The sequence below is a fragment of the Bipolaris maydis genome (genome assembly GCF_028858645.1).
Source record: "Bipolaris maydis strain C4 unplaced genomic scaffold PSV08scaffold_1, whole genome shotgun sequence".
Classification (NCBI taxonomy): Eukaryota; Fungi; Ascomycota; class Dothideomycetes; order Pleosporales; family Pleosporaceae; genus Bipolaris; species Bipolaris maydis.
Window position 1 is genome coordinate 1,699,944 of NW_027093857.1, and position 19,698 is coordinate 1,719,641.

A 19,698-nucleotide genomic window follows, 5' to 3' on the forward strand; every position below is an offset into this window, starting at 1 on the left:
TTGGGTCGGCTCTTTTTTCCCTTTCTCTCTCTCTCTCTCTCTGCTACAGTACCATGATACGCGCAACTTAGCGCTTTACTTTTCCCATACGGATTTTTTTCCCGGTACAAACAGCTCACCCAACTGCTTAGAGCCTAACATCTTTTTCGCAGAAATGGGAAGCTTTTGAACGCTGTACCACAACTGCATAGCGTAGGAGTTTTGATTCGGGGCGGGAAGGGCCAATGTTTTTTTGATACATCTTTAGTCTATTTAGGGAGGGAAGTGAGTGAAGGGAGATGGGGGATTTGGCACTGTCCACTTCCTCTTTTCTATCTCTCTCTAAACATCTCTCTCGTTTTCTATCTGGCGTTTGGCTCTACCGAGCAAAGCAAGTTGGGAGGGGGACTGCCGGTAATAGGCAACTACTGCTACTACTCTACTTGCGAAGCTTGAATATCAAACTTCATCTTTTTTTTTCTTGGCGGAGGACGAGGACGAGGGGAAGGAGACACACTGATGGATACCTTAGAAAAGGGTTATTTAGGCTTTTCTCGTGAACTGGTGCTGCGAATGGCAGAACGGGTCGACCCTGGACCATTGCATCTATCTATGTGTGTTTCGTGCTTCCAAACTTGATTGCATGTTATGCGGTGTTGTCGTCATTGCCGTGATGAGGCTTTTCGACTGTCGATCAGGGGTGGTCAAGAAAAAAAAGGTGGGCCGTCTGACGGGATTCACTGGGTTCACCGCAAGCCTGACACGTTGCATGCATCCCGTGACACTACGGGGCGTGGAAGGAGGGGGAAAGAAGCACATGAACACGATTGGGAACTTTAGGCATCCATGAAGATGGAATCAACAAGAACCAAGGAGCATGTACTATGCTGAACAAGTTGACTTGGGTGCTATGATTCAACTATATGATTCGTCCCTCACCGCTGCCTAGTGTGACGTGATACAAGGGCTTTGCTGGCAAAAAAAAAGGCAAGGCAACAGGAAGCCTAGGGTTGCTGCAAATCAAATCACACCACTCAGACCTTTTTGACTGGGACCCTATAATTCTTGGGATAGGAATCAGGCAGGCGCGTAAGAAGTTCAAAGGAAATAGAAAAAGAAAAGAAAACTTGATAACAAAAGCTGGCTTAAGGCTTGCAGCGACCGAAGTAGCGTGGGTATAGGCAGCAGTCGCGGACAGTGTGTTGCTTGCATAGCCAGGCAAGGAAGCGTTCGAGACCGAGACCGTAACCGCCGTGGGGAGAAGAGCCGTACCTGAGGGGGAAAAGGCTGTTAGTAAAATGCTGGGTGACTTGAACGGATGCAAAACTTACTTCCTCTGGTCAGTGTACCAGTAGTATGCCGCAGGATCAATCTGCTCCCTGGCAAATGCAGCCATCAACTCATCGTAGTTGTCCATCCTCATGCTGCCTCCGACAATCTCACCAACACCGGGCATCAGACAATCCACACTTTCTGTTACCCTTGGGTCTTCCTTGTCCTTCAGCATGTAGAAAGCCTTGATCTCCGTAGGGAAATGTGTCAGGAAGATGGGCCTGTTGATGATATCGGTCATCCTACGCTCTGCAGCTTCGGCTATATCGTCGCCAAACTTGTGGGGCTCGCCATCTTCGTTGGGGATGTTGTGCTCAACGAGCCAATCGATGGCTTCTTGGTACTTCATGCGCTTGAATGGGCGCTCGGGGACCTTGAACTCGGGGTTGAGGTCCATGATGTATTGCTTGACGACGGGATCAGCCATTGTGACGTCTAGAACACGGCACATGACTTCCTCGAGATGAGTGAGCAGGTCGTCAAAGTTGATGTAGTCGAGTTCGGCCTCAATGTGCGTGTACTCAGCCAAATGACGACGGGTCAATGACTTTTCAGCACGGAAGGACTTTTCGATGCAGTATACGTCTCCCATGGATGGCAAGCATGTCTCAAGATATAGCTGAGAAGACTGAGTAAGGTAGGCCTCCTCATTGTAATAGCCGAACTTGAAGAGCGTGGCACCACCCTCGACTTGGGTTTGGACAAGCGCTGGCGGGCTGACCTTGCGTAGTCGGAGCTCTTTGTAGACCTGGTTGAATGCAAACTCAACGGCATCACGGACAATCATGACCTTGGATGCAGTTTCTCCACGTAGAGTAAGATGTCGCAGATCCAGCAATGTCGCGTGCTCAGTGTCCTTTGATACCCTGTTAGTAATGGCATCGTCGCCACCAGCTGCCTTCCAGCCATCGTGGATCTTGTAGTAGTCGGCGTGCAATTCGCGGTTGTTGGGAGCGTGGGCACCAGCGGGAATCTGCCTCAACTCTCCGAGAATCTCCATGCTGGTTTCGCGAGTCAAAGTGAGAGCGTCGTAGGTCTTTGCAAGGTTGCCAGTGAAGATGACCTGCATATAGCCGTAACCATCTCTTAAGGTGACGAACATGACATCCTTTTGTCTTCGCTCACGGTGTACGCGACCAAACACTCGTACTCGTGTACCCTTTGTATCCTTGCCATCTCCTAGCGTGATCTTCTTTGGGTCGGTGTCGTCGAGCTTGATCTTGATCGCCTCTGGGAGACTCTTGTCCTCTTCTATAACGACCTTCTTGGCCTCGTCAAGGACCTTGTTGCGGTCTGCCTCCTCCTTCAAGCGCTGCGCAAGCTGTCCCTGCTCCTTCTCGGCCTTCTTCTTCTGTGCCTTTGCATAGTTGACAGCCTTCTTCATAGCAGACTTGGCAACCTCCTTCCATTCTAACCTCGAGGACGCATCTGCACCCTCTGCGACCTCTCCAGTAACACTCTTCCGGGTAAGGAACTTGGGAGTCTCGCCGCGAGTCAGGACAGCATATCCGAGAGATTTGTAGGGCGATGACTCGTCGCCCGTCTGTTCTGCGATATCCTGACCGACATCCTCGTCGATGTAGTAGGTAGGCTGGGCCATGGTGACGGCAATTGGTGTGCAGACGTCTTTGGGGGGTGTTGCGCAGATTGTCTGCTGTTGTCGGAATAATATTGAGTGGGCGCGGGGTGACTCAAATGGAACCCCTCCACAGGCTCCGTGCACAGTCTAGGTACGTGAAGCACTATATGTATCGATAAGGCCAATTACCCAATTTCCCTTATCAATCAAGGCTAATGTTGACAGACTGGGATCATGCATTGTGTTTTATGTGTGCATTTGATTGCTTTTTGTAAAAAGATACCTGTTTTAAGTTGACCTGAGAGTTGCGTCTTGTTGACTTTAGCTGCATGGCCACAACCTTTTGATGACGACGGCCTTCCAAGGACCAAAGTTCGGATACTTCAAAAGTAAAGTTCACTTATTTCGCAACATGAAAATAGCCTGTAAGTATTCTCAAGTAGACATTTGAGCCCTCTCCTTATAGTATGTACTAAAGGCGGCCCTGGTTCCGCGCTGACAAATAAGACAATTGGCCTGGCAACTGAGCACTAGTCTAAGAGACATATAAACTACAATGTACATGTACATAACATACAGCTTTTATCATTCGTTCTAACTAAAAGAAACCTCTTTCTGAATACACAACATAAATATGGCTGACCCTAGTCTATACAAATACGAATCCCCTCTTAAAGGCTACGAAAACTGTGAGCCATTACCCAAGTAGGTTATATCTTCCATATTGTTAGTGTTTACGATTCTAAATCTTGCGGTATGAATGCGATTGGAAAATGCTGATATAGTCACAGCGAAAAATCTGAGGATGGGAAATCCTATGTAAACCCACCAGCTGACAAGGCAAGCGATGCCTATAATTTATTCGTAGCCCCTATTACAAATGGCATCCGTGGAGGTTTTGAGTGAGTACTACTAGCTCAAATAATATATCAAACAATCACTGATGTTTTCAGTGTTCACATCTACTATCTCCAGAGTGACGAAGAAGAAACAAAGTTTGCCAATGAGCTCTGGGAGCGTATACGTCGCGAGTGTATGTTAACATCCTCCCTTAATCCGGTTGTTTCTAACGAAAACAGTCCCTGAGTTGCGCATATATCGAGTGTGGGATCGGCCAATCGGACCTCATCCTCTTGCTATGTTCGAGGTTAACATTTTCACTCCACGTAAGTAATGGCTTGTTGAATTAGAAGCTGGAGCCTTCACTAACGATTATTAGAGCAATTTGGTGCATTTATTCCTTGGCTAGTAATCAACAGAGGTCCACTTTCAGCACTGATTCATCCTAATACTGATGACGAAGAGAGGGACCATACACAACGCGCGACATGGATGGGACAGCCACTACCTCTCAACTTGAAAATGTTCAAGAAGAGAGCACCATCGAAGGTGTAGTTTTCTGTGATTCAGCGAAGACGTGTGAGGCATGAAGGCGCGTGCTCGAAGTGTAACGTAATTTGTTGAGATAACGTCTGCGATAGACGCGATAAATTGGCATCTTAAAGCAATTCCTGCTGGGCCAAACTTTGATGCACATTCTCTCTCAACCCCGCAACTTGGATGTCTGTCGAACAGCTCGTCGTCTGGCGTCTTTCGAATCATTGATAATGCCCGTTTCCATGTCTGACCTCAATGATGACGCTGTTCATGAACATGCTGAACCACGTTCCTGTGTGGTGCATGAGCAAGCAAGACATTCTCGCACTTATGCCTTCGTCTCCACCTTCTTCTTCTTCTTGGTCTTCTTCGCCTTCTTCTTGTCTCGCTTCTTCAATCCACTCATGCCTGCCTTGCATGCCTCAGCATATCGCGCATAGAATCCTTCCAGGTCTTCCGGTTTTACCACTGTGCTCAATTCTATTTTGTCGATGTTTTTCCTGCCTGTCCCTGCTTTCTTGTCGCTCTTGTTGTTGTGCGCGCGGATCAAAACAGGCAGCGAGTCTTCAGGATGGGTGTCCCATAATGGATCATCGGCGACCTTGTTGGCTGGAGGTGGAGTGGCAGTGGTACCGAATGTCATGCGCTTCTGTACAAGGTAGACGCTGCCGTGGCCTTTTGTTCGTGTGTATTCGAAGAGGTTGGCGAGTTTTGCAAAGAACTAAGCAAGTGTTAGAATAGAGAAGATGACTGCATGCATGTAATATCACACACCTCATCGTTGCTCAAATGTTCTCGCCCCATTGTGAATGTTGTGTGCTATATTAGTCGCGCCATGGAGGTGGTAGGTTGCATAGTGGGATGTCTACCGTCAGTGCGAGGCGGAGACGCGGGGAAATCTCACCTAAACTCCGACCCTCGAACTTTTTTACAACAACCAACCGCCTCAAACACCACAACATGCGCAAAACATTCGGAGGGCCGAAATTGCCCGTAGAGCTACGGAACCAACTTGGAGGTAATGCTAGACGGTAGCTAGGCATAATTTTAGTACTAAACAATTACAGATCCAGCAAACAACAAGCAGCGCAAAGGACCGCGTACTGGGCCACTAAATCGCAAAGACAGGCGCAAAGCCGATCGCGTAGAGAAAAAGCGACAGAATAAGCAGGGCAGGAAGCCTGCGCCAAAACATCCACATAATGGCCGAGGACCGCGTCATGAAGCCGAATCAGGAGATGAGGACGAGGAAGAGGAGATAGATTGGGACAACATCGAATCAGACGCCACACCGCCGCCGGTAGAGAAGAAGGAGCAGCATAAACCTTTGAAAGGCATACTCAAGACAAAGCCCTCAAAGTCAGAGGAAGCATCGCCTCCGCCTGCGAAAGTATCACGCGCCACAAGAGACAGACTAGCCCAGGATGATGCCGAAATTGCTGCACTGGAAAAAAGATTAGGTGTGAAGGGCAAGAAGAAATCCAAGGGAGCAGATGATGGTCTCGATGACCTGTTTGAGGGCCTTGGAGATCTCGGGGACTTTAGCGAAGAAGAGGGTGCTCAGCCGTCAAAGCGTAAAAGGGACGAAGATGACGACTGGCTTGCAAGCAAGAGACGGAAGGCCCTAGGCCAGGAGCCGGATGAAGAAGACGACGACAACTCAGAATCGTCTGATTCTGATGAAGACTTGGACCTAAGGGAGGCAGAATTTGATGACGAAGATGAGACAGACTACGACGAGGAGAGTGATTTGGGCTCCGAGGACGACAATGCCGAAGAGGTTGAGCCAGAGCAACCGAAGAGACGAGAAAATCCATACGTTGCTCCTGTAGCACCGGATACCCAGCCGACAAAATATATACCACCCGCGCTCAGAGCACCACCTTCATCGGATTCAGAGGCTTTGCTACGTCTTCGGAGGCAGGTACAAGGTCTTTTCAACCGTCTTTCAGAAGCCAACATACTCTCCATTTTACGCGAAATCGAGACTATCTACCAGAACAACCCCCGCGGATACGTCAACAACACATTGGTCGATCTATTGATTGGAATGCTATCAGATCCCACCGCTCTCCTGGATACTTTCTTAAACTTGCACGCCGGTTTTATCGCTGCGATCTACAAAATTATTGGACCAGACTTCGGCGCACAGATGGTAGAGCGGATTGTTGCTGAAGTTGACAAACATTATCAGGCGAATAAGGACGGTTCTGGAAAGCAGACATCGAATCTCATATCCGTTGTGGCAGAGCTGTATACGTTCCAGGTCATTGGCAGCAATATTGTCTTTGATTACATTCGATTCTTTCTCGACGAGCTTACTGAAATCAACACCGAACTTCTGTTAAGGATAGTCCGGGCAGCTGGTCCACAGCTACGCCAAGACGACCCAACCTCTCTCAAGGACATTGTTGTTCTTCTCCAGAAGTCTGTTGCCAAGGTTGGCCAAAACAACCTGCCGGTCCGCACCAAGTTCATGATTGAAACAATCAACGACCTCAAGAACAACAAGATGAAGACTGGCATTGCTTCCTCGGCGATATCGAGAGAACATACAACCCGGATGAAGAAGCAGCTTGGTACGCTGAACTCACGGAATCTCAAGGCGACCGAACCACTACGGGTTGGTCTGAAGGATATCAGAGATACTGAGAAGAGAGGGAAGTGGTGGCTTGTCGGAGCGAGTTGGCGCAATCAACCAGGAAATGAGGAGCCGGCCGATGATAACAGGAAAACCGAACTGACCACGACACATATCGATGACGAGGGCGACGATAGTGAAGTTGATCTTGTGCAGCTTGCTCGTGAGCACCGTATGAACACAGACATTCGGCGGGCCATATTCATCTCTATAATGTCTGCCAGCGACTTCAAGGATGCACAAATACGATTGAACAAGCTCAATCTCAAAAAGTCTCAAGAAGCAGAGATACCACGAGTCATTGTTCATTGTGCGGGCGCCGAGAAGACCTACAACCCTTACTACACTGTACTTGCGCGCAAGATTTGCTCCGACCACAAGACTCGCAAGAGTTTTCAATTCGCTCTTTGGGATATTTTCAAGAGTTTAGGAGAAAAGCAAGATGGTGCGGACGATTCTGACGATGATGATGAAACGGACACTGACACGTCCCTTCGAAAGCTTGTCAATCAGGGCAAACTATATGGCACATTAATTGGCCGCAAAGCCATGCCAATTACCAGTCTCAAGAACCTCAACTTCCCCTACTTGCAGCCGAAAACCAAGACTTTTGTTGAAGTCGTACTTGTTACTACCATTCTGGAGGCATTGAAGACATCCAAGACAAAAGACAAGCGTGACGAACGGGCTGTCCGAGAGGTGTTTGTAGAGGCAGATCAAGCACCAGAAATGATTGCCGGTTTGCAATTCTTTCTGAAGAAGACAGTCAGCAAGACGGAGATTGTCGAGGAAGCGGAGAAGGAAACAGTGCGGTGGGCGTGCAAGTCCGTCATGGACATGTTGACTAGAGTGTTAGCTACTACCACGTTGGCGGAAGACTAAGTGTTTGATTAGAATACCCTTCTTTTGTATGTTTAATAATAGAGTTATAAAAGAACAAATGCAGTATGGTGCCAGGAGGCGATGTTGAACATGAGGCACTTTGTCATCTTGGCGCCACCCTTGACCCTACGGAAGCCGCATAGGCCTTCCCAGCCGAGCTCCGAAAAAGCTCAACCACATCTGCCATCCCACGCCCCATCCATTGACGCCTGTCATCCCAGCCGTACACCTCACGGCTTCTTTTGGTTGTGTTCCTTCCGGCTATCTTCACCATGTTCCGCTCACTGGCACCCCGCGCCGCTCAACGGGCGTCGCGACCCGTCACCCGAAGCACATTCTGCGCATCCAACATTTACTTCCAGAACCGGTTACGACGTGGATATGCGTCGGAAGCTGGTGAGTCGCATTAATGCACGGCATTGGTTTGGTACATCTGCTGATCGCTGGATAGAGGAAAAGGACCTAGTCATCATCGGCGGTGGTGTTGCGGGATATGTCGCAGCTATCAAGGCTGGACAGGCGGGCATGAAGGTTAGCAAGACACACCCGGACAATGGCAAGATCACAAGGTTGACGAAAGCGGACAGGTCACTTGCATCGAAAAGCGTGGCTCCCTGGGTGGAACCTGCTTGAACGTCGGCTGCATCCCCTCCAAGTCCCTCCTCAACAACTCGCATCTCTACCACCAGATCCTCCACGACACCAAGAGCCGCGGAATCGAGGTCGGCGATGTCAAGCTCAACCTCCCTGCCATGATGAAGGCTAAGGAGAGCTCCGTTTCCGGTCTTACAAAGGGAATTGAGTTCCTTTTCAAGAAGAACAACGTCGAGTACATCAAGGGCACTGGTGCATTCCAGGACGAGCACACCATTGCCGTCAACCTTACTGAGGGTGGCGAGACTACTGTCCGTGGAAAGAACATCCTTATTGCCACTGGTTCTGAGGCCACTCCTTTCCCGGGCTTGACCATCGACGAGCAGAAGGTTATCACAAGCACCGGCGCCATTGCGCTACAAGAAGTGCCCAAGAAGATGACTGTCATCGGCGGTGGTATCATCGGACTCGAGATGGTAAGGGAATATTTAGTCGTTCTCTTAGTCGACTATACTAACCGCATGTAGGCCTCCGTTTGGTCGCGTCTTGGCTCTGAGGTTACCGTTGTTGAGTTCTTGGGCCAGATTGGTGGCCCCGGCATGGACAACGAAATCGCGAAGCAGACCCAGAAGATCCTTCAGAAGCAGGGCTTGAAGTTCAAGCTCAACACAAAGGTTACTGCTGGTGAGGTTCACAGCGCTGGTGTCAACGTCAGCGTCGAGGCCGCAAAGGGTGGAAAGGAGGAGACTGTAAGTCGATTTTGAGCAACACTAGCTGATTGTGGTGCTGACATGCCAAGCTCGATGCGGACTGCGTCCTCGTTGCTATCGGTCGCCGCCCATACACTTCCGGTCTCGGTCTGGACAACATCAGTCTCGAGACCGATGAGAGGGGCCGCCTGATCATTGACCAGGAGTACCGCACCAAGATCCCCCACATTCGCGCCATCGGAGACTGCACCTTCGGCCCTATGCTTGCCCACAAGGCTGAGGAAGAGGCTGTCGCTGCCATTGAGTACATCCACAAGGGCCATGGTCACGTCAACTACGGCGCCATTCCTTCTGTTATGTACACCCACCCTGAGGTTGCTTGGGTTGGCCAGAACGAGCAGGAACTTAAGGAGGCTGGCATCAAGTACAAGACTGGAACTTTCCCTTTCACTGCCAACTCAAGAGCCAAGACCAACCTCGATACTGAGGGTATCGTCAAGTTCCTGTCAGATGCTCAGACCGACCGGATATTGGGTATTCATATCATTGGTCCCAACGCTGGCGAGATGATTGCAGAGGGCACGCTTGCACTGGAATACGGCGCTAGCTCTGAGGGTAAGTTGAATCAGATCACAACTATTCTTGAATTAGTACTAATGATTATGCAGATGTTGCGCGCACATGTCACGCTCACCCCACTCTTGCTGAGGCATTCAAGGAGGCTGCCATGGCCACCTATGACAAGGCTGTTCACTACTAGATTCCCCCAATTTCGGTCAGGCTTTTCTTTTGTGTATCAGCGACATGACCTTCAAGCTCTCAAGCATGTGAGCGCGGAGTTATGAATGATATTTGTAGAATACATCTGATGCGTCATGCTCGCCAATTAAATGCTAGTGAATGATGCACATGTGATGTGGAGCCGGTAGGGCTGAGATACCCCTGCTAGCGGCGTCTTGTCGCGTGCACGTAACGCGTACCGCGATTTGATGTCGCCATCAATTACACTTCTCACTTGCCCGCTTTTGCTTACTTTTTGCCCATACGATTCTACGCAAGTCACCATGAGTAACGACGACATTGAACAGCGCTGCACTACATTACGACAAGACCTCAAAGTCTGGGAGAAGAAATTTGCAGCCCAGAACCATGGCCGAAAGGCGGGACGCGACGACATCAAGGCCAATGCCGAGATCTGTATGCACGCTCTGGATAAAGACATACTAGAACCATACTAACAAACATACAGCACAGAAATACAAGGAATACAGCAAGTTGAGGGCACAACTCTCACGAAAAGCAGCTCCGGAAACACCCTCGAAGCAAACTAGAAGCCGGAATGCAGTCGTCGACACAGAACCCACGACAAAAGCAGCAACCAAGACCGTTGTTACTACGCCCATGAAAAGGAAGAGGGAGGAGGATGAGCTTTCAGAGAACGTCACCCAAGCGGTTGATCTCCTTTCACCACAAGGGCCTGCCGTAATCGGGCCAACCCCGCAACGCGATGGCATAGTCTTAGGCCTTTTTGATCAGCTGCCTTTTGCACTCACACCTACCAAATCGAGAACTGTGCTTGGAGAAGTGGGATTGAACGTACCACAGACACCGAGTAAAGGGTTGGAAGATGGAGCAAGCGAAGCATTATTGGAGTCTCGAGCTAGAGGAGAGAGAACACCGCTATCGGCCGGAAAGCGCTTTCTGCTCAATCAATTCGTTACACCAAAGAAGAGAAGACTAGATGAGGAAGGAACACCGTCCTCTACGATGCATGGGTTAGCGACACCTGCTTTTCTTCGAAGAGACAATGCTCTGGGCGCAATTGACGAGGAAGATGAGACAACCCCTCGACCAGCGCCATGGAAGCGGCGGGGGCTAGGGCGCAGTTTGACTGCTATGATACAGGCTATGAAGAAAGATGAGGATGATAAGCTTGATGAGGAGGCGGATATTATGCGAGAACTGGAAATGGAAGAAGAAGGCATAGTGGCTCCAAAGAAATCCAGAGTACCGCAACTATTAGTGCAAGACAGCCAAGCGCCGATGCCCTTGGGTCCAGATCGGGGTGCTGAATCCGAAGAAGAGAGCGAGGAAGAACCGGAACTGGGCCCTGATGGCAAACCTCGGAGGGCATGGAAGAAGAAGGGAATGAAGAGGCAAACACGACGAGTGATAAGTATGGCTAGTTTTTCGTTTGAAGCAAGTACTTTAACTAACCATCTTCAGTGCGTCCGAACATTGTTAAGCCAAAGCCAACGCCAGCACCAGAAACACATGGTGATGTTGAAGAGCAGACACGTGTGCCAGAGACACAAGTACCAGCAGACATAGAGGACGAGTTTGGTTCAGACGTGGACGATGAATCAGACTATGCTAGCGACGTGTCGCATACTCCGAAAGTACGGAAAGTAACGAAAAAACCACAAGAAGCAAACGAGAAGCCGAAAAAGGAAAGCATTATAAAGACAGCTGCCCGGAAAATCAAAGCTACAGCCAATGCAAATTATCGGAGACTGAACATCAAGGGGAAAACAGGGACCGGCGGAAAGGGGAGGTTTGGCAGGAGAAGATAGATGGGCCACACCGATCTAGTTTGCCCCACACTCAGGTTCCAGTAGCAATTTAACACGTATTTGAGTTGCTAGTCTGTCAAATTAGGGTAGACACACCTGTTTGCTTTGTATAACAGTTTGGTAGGGGCAACCTCTATCTTTATAACGAAACATGGACTAATACACCATAAGCCTAGTGGAATCACACAAATCACAGGCTGTAAAAGTATCTCAAGTGATGTCAGCTGCAGTATCGGAAGAACAGGTAGGCTAGTACTAGGACTCTAGAATCGCCAATAGTATTTCGGGACTTCTGAGACAGTGTGACCATTTTGGTCATCTGCAGAAATCGGTGCCTGATCTGTGATGAAATACAAGGCTGAAATTTTAATATAAGCTGCTTAGAACGTACCTATTTCTTGTTGTATTCATGTATTCTTTTTTTTCGCTATTGTAGACATATGCGTAAAAGATGGCATACATTCGTTATCGAACGTTTGAGGGTTACGATACGGCGTGGCGGTTGGTCAGCCCCCAGACGCTAAGCCCAGCAGCACCTCCGACACCGACGGTCCCCCGACGTACACGGTCGAAGCTTCCACCCGCCGCGGCAAACAACACCACCACCACATCACTCATTCGACTACTGCAACCCATACAAGCGCCCTCTTATTCACCATCTGTATCATCAAACGAGAAACCAGAATCACCACGTACCATGGCCGAGAAGGAACTCTCCAGCGTGCTCCAGCAGCTCCACCAGACGCTCAAGTCGCACAACTACCAGCAATCAACATCGTTACTAGGCAAAGCTAAGATCGCCCTGCTGAACCTCAACGCCCTCATCCCCCAAGAAAAGACGCCACGGAAACACCTGCAGCTAGCACGCGAGACGCTCGAGCTCGGCGCCATCATCTCGATCCGCCTCAAAGACACCGAGTCCTTTACCCGCTACTTCCAGCAGCTGCAGCCCTTTTACGCCCTCCCGGAATCCACACTGCCCAAGGATGGCAGCAATTCCAGCAAAGTCACGGGCCTGTACCTGTTGCTGCTGCTGAGTGAGGGCGACTACGCGGGGTTCCACACGCTGCTTGAGACGCTCGAGGTGGCGGCTGCACAGGCGGGCTCGAAGCTTGAGGCTGACCAGTTTATCCAGTATCCCGTGAGGCTGGAGCAGGCACTTATGGAGGGTAGCTATGATAAGGTGTGGGTTGAGACGAAGAGCGAGAGGGTGCCGGGTGAGGAGTTTGGGCTATTCACAGAGGTACGTCATCCCCCCCCCCTCCCCCCTCCTCTCCTTCCACCGGATCTTGCCCTTGAGGGAGGGAAAGGGAGGGTTTGAAAGAAGATAAAAAAAGGACTTGATTGATTAACACTCGTTTTTTTTGTTTGGTTTTAGATTCTCATCGGAACCATACGCAAGGAAATCGCCTCGTGCAGCGAACGCGCATACCCCTCCATACCCATTTCCGACGCCAAATCTCTCCTCTTCCTCGACTCGGAAGGCAGCGTCGTCAACTTTGCAAAGGAATCTGGATGGGTAGTGAAGGATGGACGGATATACTTCCCCCAGCAGGAGGATGATTACATGAGCAAGGATATCCTCGTTACGAGCGATCAGGTTATTGAGAATACGCTGGGTTATGCGCGGGAGTTGGAGACGATTGTCTAAGGGAGTTTTGGAAGAGGACTCTTTTCTTGGTTTTTCTTCTCTCTCGTAAGCCAGAGTAGAGTTGCACAAGTGCAGATTAGTGTACGATATATGCATCAAGACACAATTGGATGGTTCTGCGCGCATGATGGATATGCGGCAGTGAAAGGAGAGTGATATTCCCGATGATAAGAGAAAAAAAAAAGAGACAAGTAATGATTACGACTTTTCCTTGTTCAGTCTTTTTCTCTCTCTAGCAAACAAGCTAATAAACCTGTACATGGTAGGTGGCAACATCACATGCGTTTGAACACGACTGGTCGCGGGTTAGGACAAGAGCTGAATATTCACTAAAACACAGACAGTGTGCATGCAATAGCCTGAGGGGGAGATGTAGTGGGCACGGAACAAGAAAAAAAATATGTACAGACGTATTCAACCTGGGTTCCAAAGAACCAAACTAATAAACTAAGTAGAGGTCCAAGTATTCCAGTTCCCTCCTCCACTTCCAAAACCAATAAATCCTAGCCCAGCCTCCCCCAACTCAACAAAAAAACACAGGCCGGAAATATAGTCAAAGAAAAAGAAAAAGAAAAGAAAAGACACAAGCAAACCATGGAAAAAAAAATGCGCAAGACAATAAATCCCATCAAAAAAAAAAAAAGACAGTCAAAGAAAACCAAAAAAAAAAACTCCCGCTGGTGTACGATTTGGTATAATCCCTAACACCGACCCAAACCAATCGCTGTAAACTAGAAAGCTTCCAAAAAAAGACCAAAAAAAAAGACTCAAAGATGAGGACATATGTAGAAAGAAAAGAAAAGAACAACAGAAATGATTGGAAACTAAAAAAAAAATGCCGGATCGGGGTATCCCAAGGAATATTCGAGGCCAACACAGGTTTTGCAGCAACTCAAAATGGGTAAACAAAAGGTAAAGATAGGATAGATGATCGAATTCTCGAAGAGGGGGGAAGGGGGGGGTGGACCCGAACGAAGAGGACATAGTAAGGACCCAATAATGGCTAATTTGCAAAGCAAACCCTAAAAGAAAAAGATAACAGAAAAGAGAGACAGAGAGAGAGAGAGGGAGAGAGAGGAAGAGAGATAACCGTAGTTTTGCAGAGAATGCTATAGGAGCAAGACTGTGAATTTCTCATGTCATGTAAAGATTTGAACGTTTCAATCATGAACAAAGTGAAAAAGAGAGAGAGAGAAATTCGTCATGTGTCATCCTTTTCTTTTTTTGCGTTTGGTCGTTAAAACATCGTAAGCGTTATCTGGCGGGAGATCATCATGGATCATGATGGCGACGTTGTTCTTGGCTGGAGAAAAAGGTTTTTTTTGGGTGGATGTAGTAGATGTCTGTGACATGACAAATAGTAACTAGAAGGGGGGGGGGGGGGAAAGACAAAAGGTGGAATTTGCCGAAATCAATCTACTGTAAACTTTCAGTGTCGGTGCTCCACGGCTTGCTGTTCCCCTGTAGCCACGGCAACGAGCGCTTCCAGTCGTCTCATGTCGTTGTTGCTGTTATTGCTATTGTTGTTCGGCTGGGCGGGCGATGGACCGAACGTCACGGGTCCCCGCTCGGAAGGCTCACGCTGTGGATGATAGCCTGAGCTAGAACTCGAGAGACTGTGGCTATGGTAGTGTTGATGTGGCTGTGCGTGTAAAGGATGGGGCCTTTCCATGATGGATGTCGCGGGCGTGGGCTTGTGGTCTTCAACAACAACTGGCGCCTCCACGTACCCGTTGCTATGGACAATAGCGGGGTGATAGTCGATCATGGTCCCTGGTGTCGGCACTCCCTCACTACTGCTAGAATCCTCAGGTGATGTGCGCTGCATTGCCCGCTGTGGTTGACTCATGGGCCCATTGTACCAGGCTTGTCGTTTGCTCTTTCGTGGAGTCTCAGGCTGCTCCTGCGACGTCCGTGGTGACGAGTTTATCGACGGGATCTGGATAGGCTGAAGGTTGGCCGGCTGTCGACTGAAGTAACCGTGCGGGGCTGTCGTTGGTCTTGCGGTACTTGTCCGGCCTGCACTGCCGGGATACTGTTGCGACCATTGCTCTCTTTGCGAACCCGGACCGGCGATGTTCAGTCGATCAATCTCCCATGAAATGCTTGTTCGCTTATGATGGCCCCGATTTGGCGGGGGTTCCCTTGGTGCATGGTATGTCAATGGGCGGCCAGGAGCATCCACCTGCATCGGGCTGGGCTGACGTCGAGGTAGTGTTGGCGGAGGCGGAGCATGATCAAAGCTCTCAATGCCCGGAAGTCTGGTAGTCTGTGAGGCTGCAGGCTGCGAGGTGTACAATGGTCGTGGAGCGTCAGGCGTTTGGTGATAGCCCAATCCACTCGTCGCTGGTCGAGGGCCAGAATAGGTTCCCGGATGCCAAGTTCGTCGCCTCCAGTCTGCATCGGCGTTAGAGTCACCTTTGGACTCGGAGAAGTTGGAGACGGTAGGGCTAGCGTATGCACTGCTTTGTACGGAGTATGTAGGAGGAGCTGTCGATTGCAGAGGTGTAATGTAGGTAGGAGGGCCTTGTCCAGGAGGGCCAGCGAAGGGATTTGGGTTTGCATTGGACGAAACAGACTGTCGACGTCCTGGTTGCGGTGGTCCAGCCCAGGATACTGGTCTTGAAGTGCTTGTGGCAGGAGATTGCATGGTCGATCCAAAGTGAGCAGGGCTACCAGTGGCTGCGGAGAAGGTAGCAGATGTAGGCGTTGTAGGTGCATTAGAGGGTGTGTCATATTCAACAGGCCCAGGACTGCCCATCATGGGCGGATCATATGCACTTGCTGTGTTGAGCGACAGGCGTGCTCTGGCACTCGCACCACCATCACTAGCCATGGCGAGAGGTTGGGGTCTGCGGCGAATATCTGGTGATTGGGCTACGCTCACACTTGACATGGTAGATGTGATGCTGGAAGCTGACAAATTCCTGCTGTGGCCACGACTGTGTCCGCCTGTGCTGCCCAGTGTATTTGCACGCGAGCGGTTCCCAGGTGGGCGTACACGGTCAGTTCGTATTTGACGTTGAAACCTGGTGCCTGTTGCAGCGAGGGATTCGGACGGGATGTCTTCATTTACATGGACAGTTTGTGCATGTTGCCGCAGGTTGTCGAGACGAGAGAAGCGTCTGGAGCAGTGGCATTGGAAGGGTCGTTCGCCCGTATGTTTACTGTGAGGGGGAGGGGGGCACGTTAGGAGAGAGTAAAACAAGTCGAACAGCAAAGCACGTACCGAATGTGCCGTGCCAAATGTTCGCTCCGGGTGAAGCTCAAGTTGCAGGGCGGGAAGTCTGTGCAGAAGAAGCGCTGTCCCTTCTTCTTCTTGGACGGCCGGTTTGAATCGCTTGTGACGCTCTCGTTGTCGGATCCGTCTTTGTCGTCGTCGCCGTCGCCCATCTGTACGTCTTGTGTGGCTTTCTGTGCATCCTCTCTACTCTGCTCGCTCTTGTTCGAAGCGGACGGTGTTTCGCTCAATTCGCGGGCGGGGGTAAAGGGAGACGATGGCAGTGGGCGCTGGCCCGCAAGTCCTGCAAATGTATTGCGTGTGGGTGTCTTTGCGGCCGGGTCTTCTGCCCGAACATCTTCGGCGGGCTTTGGCTCTGCAAAGAATCGGTTGTTTGGGCGGGGTGTTGTGGGCGTTGTCTCGTCGCCTGGACGGGCTTGTGGCGGCTCCGGGACGGGCAGGGTAGTAGTGTTGACTGCTTGGAAGCTAGACATGGTGGAGGAGATGGCGGCTTCGCAGCGTGGACGATGGTCCTCTTGTCGCGTGTGGTGCAATGTGCGGTGCGCACGTCTACAGGAACGGGGCGCGTGTTACGTCGCGATGTGCACAATGAGAAGACGCTTACTATGGGCGGAGGCGATGGGGGTGGGGGGACAGAGTGCAGGGTTAACGTAGGCACAGAAGGCAGGACGCAGGCAGGAAGCTTTGAGCGGCGCGATCAGAGGAACAGTGCCGGGCGTTCCTGAAGCGGGCGGCAGAAGGCTGAAACGGGATGATGACGAATGAAGAGTGGCGTTGCAACAACATCCGGGCGCTGCCTCCAGCGAGCGAAGACAAAGGAGCGGCGGTGCACAGGTGTGGTTAACAGGATCGAGTGGGTCGCGGCGTGGATCTGTTATGGACGGGTCGTGGGCGGACGGACCAGGCGTGTGGTGGAGGTTGAGCAAGCACGGATGCTCGGAGTTTGGGTGGGTGGTGAGTGTGATAAGGCGCGTGGTCGGATGCCTCAGGTGGCGGGGAGGGTACAGCTAGCAGCCCCTCGTCGACGGGGTGCGGGTCGCAGCGCACACGCTCACACAGGCACGGGAGCCGCAGAAGGAAGACGGGCAGCAAGAGGACGGGCTGGGAGTGGGGATGAGCAGGCGCAGCAGAATGGGGGGGGTGTAGTGGGGGGTGGGAGAGATGCAGGAGAGCGGGATTCGAGACAAAGGCACGATTGCGTCGCGGCTAGATGCGAGGAGGGGAGGGGTTGGCTGGGAAGCCGGTAGTGGCAGCGGCGGCAGCAAGTAGGCAGGCAGGCAGGCAGGCAGGCAGGTAGCAAGAGCGAGCAAGTATGGAGAATAAGGCACAGGACGGACGGCATCTTAGCGGCCTGGCACCAGGACCAGGACAGGACCAGGACCAGGACCAGCAAGGGCTGGGGTTTGCAGCAAGTAAGTAAGTACATACAGCAATTAGTGAGCCAGCGGCGACCAGGACCGTCTGGTGTGCAGATCACCGAGGCCCGCCTATGGCACGCAAGCCGGCCAGGCCCCCGTCGTGTCCGCCCGTCAGACGTGCAGGCCGCAGTCATACTACACGCCCGCTCTAGCGTAGACGACGGGCAGGCAGAGTAAGCCAGGCGTGCGAACAAGCGCTGCACATCCGACTCCGACTCTGCGCCCCGCCACACGCCCTTTCACGTGTCGTGTCTGGCCACCCTGCACCTAGCCCTCTGTCGGTCCCAGCAGCCATGGTGAGCTTGCCCGTGCGGCGGCGAAGCAGTTGCACCTGGGTTCGCCGTGCATGCGAGGCTGATGCAAGGGGGGGCACTCGAGAGCAGATCCACACAAAAAAGTCTTGTACCTTTGTACCTTGCCGAAGCGAACGACTAGCATCCGTCGCTCTGCCGGACTTGGGCGACTCCATCACTGACTGGCCCTGTCGGCTCCTACCACAGCGACCCGATGCCCGGTACCCGTCTCGCTGCTTCTGCTGCTGTTACCACTATTGCTGCTGCTGCTGCTGCTGGCCAAAGACGGGCGGGTAAGGCGGCCTCGTCATCTCATGAGCCTGGCTGTCGAGGCGGTGGGCCATGGATGCTCTGTCGACGCCTTTTGCAGCATGCTGACAGGGCTAACGACCAAGGCCCCAACTGGCTCGGCCACTGGCTCGTAACCCTACCCTACCCTACCCTACCTTACCCTAACACTGCGGACGTACGCGGGACGATTCCTTTAGATCGCAAGGGCCATGGTCATCTGCGCCTCTTCACCATCGTCTGTACCATACTTTTTTTTTCTCTCCCTTCCCCCGCCTCCCCTGCCACACTACAGGCCCCGAATCCCATGCAAACCCCCATGCACAGTAAGTATTGACACGTTGCCAATTCCATCGCCACCTTGCACATGGGCGGCATGTGTTTGTACAAGTATACTGTACATACATCTGTGAGTGCCTGAGTGTCCACATGCATGTCTACACACATACTACTTACGTATGCAGGCCGGGCAAAGTGCCTGTAGGTGTAAGCAAGTCATACTCTGGTCCTGCAGCACAATCTCGACTCGCGTGGCGCGCCTTTATCGTCGAAACCGATGATAGTCCTTGTGCGCCGGTAGGGACTCGCCTGGATGCGTGAAACAGGCCAAGCCAGCTGGCGCCAGCGGCGGTGGCATGCTGCATGGCCTACGCTTGGTGTTGAGGGGCAATCCTCGCACGCGCCATTACTCGCTCCTCCTGCTACTGCTACTGCTACGCTAGTCTGCCCACTCCGCCTTTGCTCGACCACAAACTACAACTACCCCGCCATGTGACGCAACCCATCACCCTCCGTCCCTGCCTGCCTGCACTACGCCCACCCCTACGCTACACTACACTACACTACACTGCACTGCACAGGCACACGCCCTACAAAGTAAAAAAGAAACTACTCGCCTTGCACACTCGTCTTCTAATCCATTTCTGGCTTCCCAACCATCCACCCCACTTGCTTTGCCTCTGCTCCCCCCCAAAATGCCCTACTGCAAAGCACATGCATCATCCTTGGCCAAGCTGCGATTACACTGCTCTATTCTTCGACTCATACATTCGTTGCTTATCCCCTTTCTATCCCACCCCAACTCCACCATGCCAACCCCCCCTTCATTCCCCTTCGCCATACAATACAAGAGCCTACATT

The 19,698-nt window shown here is 51.3% G+C and overlaps 3 protein-coding genes across 3 annotated transcripts; 1 reads left to right on the forward strand and 2 right to left on the reverse strand.

Moving 5' to 3' along the window:
* Positions 1 to 832: 832 nt before the first annotated feature.
* Positions 833 to 2,978, reverse strand: PSV08DRAFT_406540 (uncharacterized protein). The gene is made up of 2 exons (XM_014222815.1): positions 1,311 to 2,978; positions 833 to 1,251 (listed from the first exon to the last, which is right to left on the reverse strand). The coding sequence occupies exons 1-2, from the start codon at positions 2,909 to 2,911 to the stop codon at positions 1,125 to 1,127; spliced, it is 1,728 nt and encodes a 575-aa protein (XP_014078290.1). The 5' UTR covers positions 2,912 to 2,978; the 3' UTR covers positions 833 to 1,124.
* A 338-nt stretch (positions 2,979 to 3,316) lies between these two features.
* Positions 3,317 to 13,536, forward strand: PSV08DRAFT_406541 (dihydrolipoamide dehydrogenase). Its single transcript, XM_066093745.1, has 23 exons — positions 3,317 to 3,595; positions 3,682 to 3,792; positions 4,262 to 4,281; positions 5,335 to 5,657; positions 5,691 to 5,727; positions 5,761 to 5,779; positions 5,813 to 5,935; positions 5,966 to 6,728; positions 6,771 to 6,890; positions 6,924 to 7,256; positions 7,290 to 7,715; positions 8,012 to 8,186; positions 8,242 to 8,321; positions 8,378 to 8,860; positions 8,912 to 9,133; positions 9,184 to 9,709; positions 9,763 to 9,842; positions 10,183 to 10,291; positions 10,344 to 11,270; positions 11,321 to 11,648; positions 11,844 to 11,886; positions 12,119 to 12,910; positions 13,046 to 13,536. Exons 1-23 carry the CDS (start codon positions 3,525 to 3,527, stop codon positions 13,316 to 13,318), a joined length of 6,384 nt encoding a protein of 2,127 aa, XP_065949965.1. The 5' UTR covers positions 3,317 to 3,524; the 3' UTR covers positions 13,319 to 13,536.
* A 1,163-nt stretch (positions 13,537 to 14,699) lies between these two features.
* On the reverse strand, positions 14,700 to 17,032 carry PSV08DRAFT_192956 (uncharacterized protein; the record flags this gene model as incomplete). The annotated part of the gene is made up of 2 exons (XM_066091989.1): positions 14,700 to 16,485; positions 16,548 to 17,032. 2 exons carry the CDS (start codon positions 17,030 to 17,032, stop codon positions 14,748 to 14,750), a joined length of 2,223 nt encoding a protein of 740 aa, XP_065949966.1. The 3' UTR covers positions 14,700 to 14,747.
* Between the last annotated feature and the right edge of the window lie 2,666 nt (positions 17,033 to 19,698).

Excerpts from the sequence above, each read along its gene's own strand:
- PSV08DRAFT_406540 (XM_014222815.1), bottom strand. The coding sequence starts at position 2,911 with ATGGCCCAGCCTACCTACTACATCGACGAGGATGTCGGTCAGGATATC. Across the intron at positions 1,252-1,310 it reads TGGTACACTGACCAGAGGAA|GTACGGCTCTTCTCCCCACG; the intron begins GTAAGTTTTGCA and ends TTTCCCCCTCAG.
- PSV08DRAFT_406541 (XM_066093745.1), top strand. The coding sequence starts at position 3,525 with ATGGCTGACCCTAGTCTATACAAATACGAATCCCCTCTTAAAGGCTAC. Across the intron at positions 4,282-5,334 it reads AAGAGAGCACCATCGAAGGT|ATCCAGCAAACAACAAGCAG; the intron begins GTAGTTTTCTGT and ends AAACAATTACAG. Across the intron at positions 10,292-10,343 it reads CAAGGCCAATGCCGAGATCT|CACAGAAATACAAGGAATAC; the intron begins GTATGCACGCTC and ends ACAAACATACAG.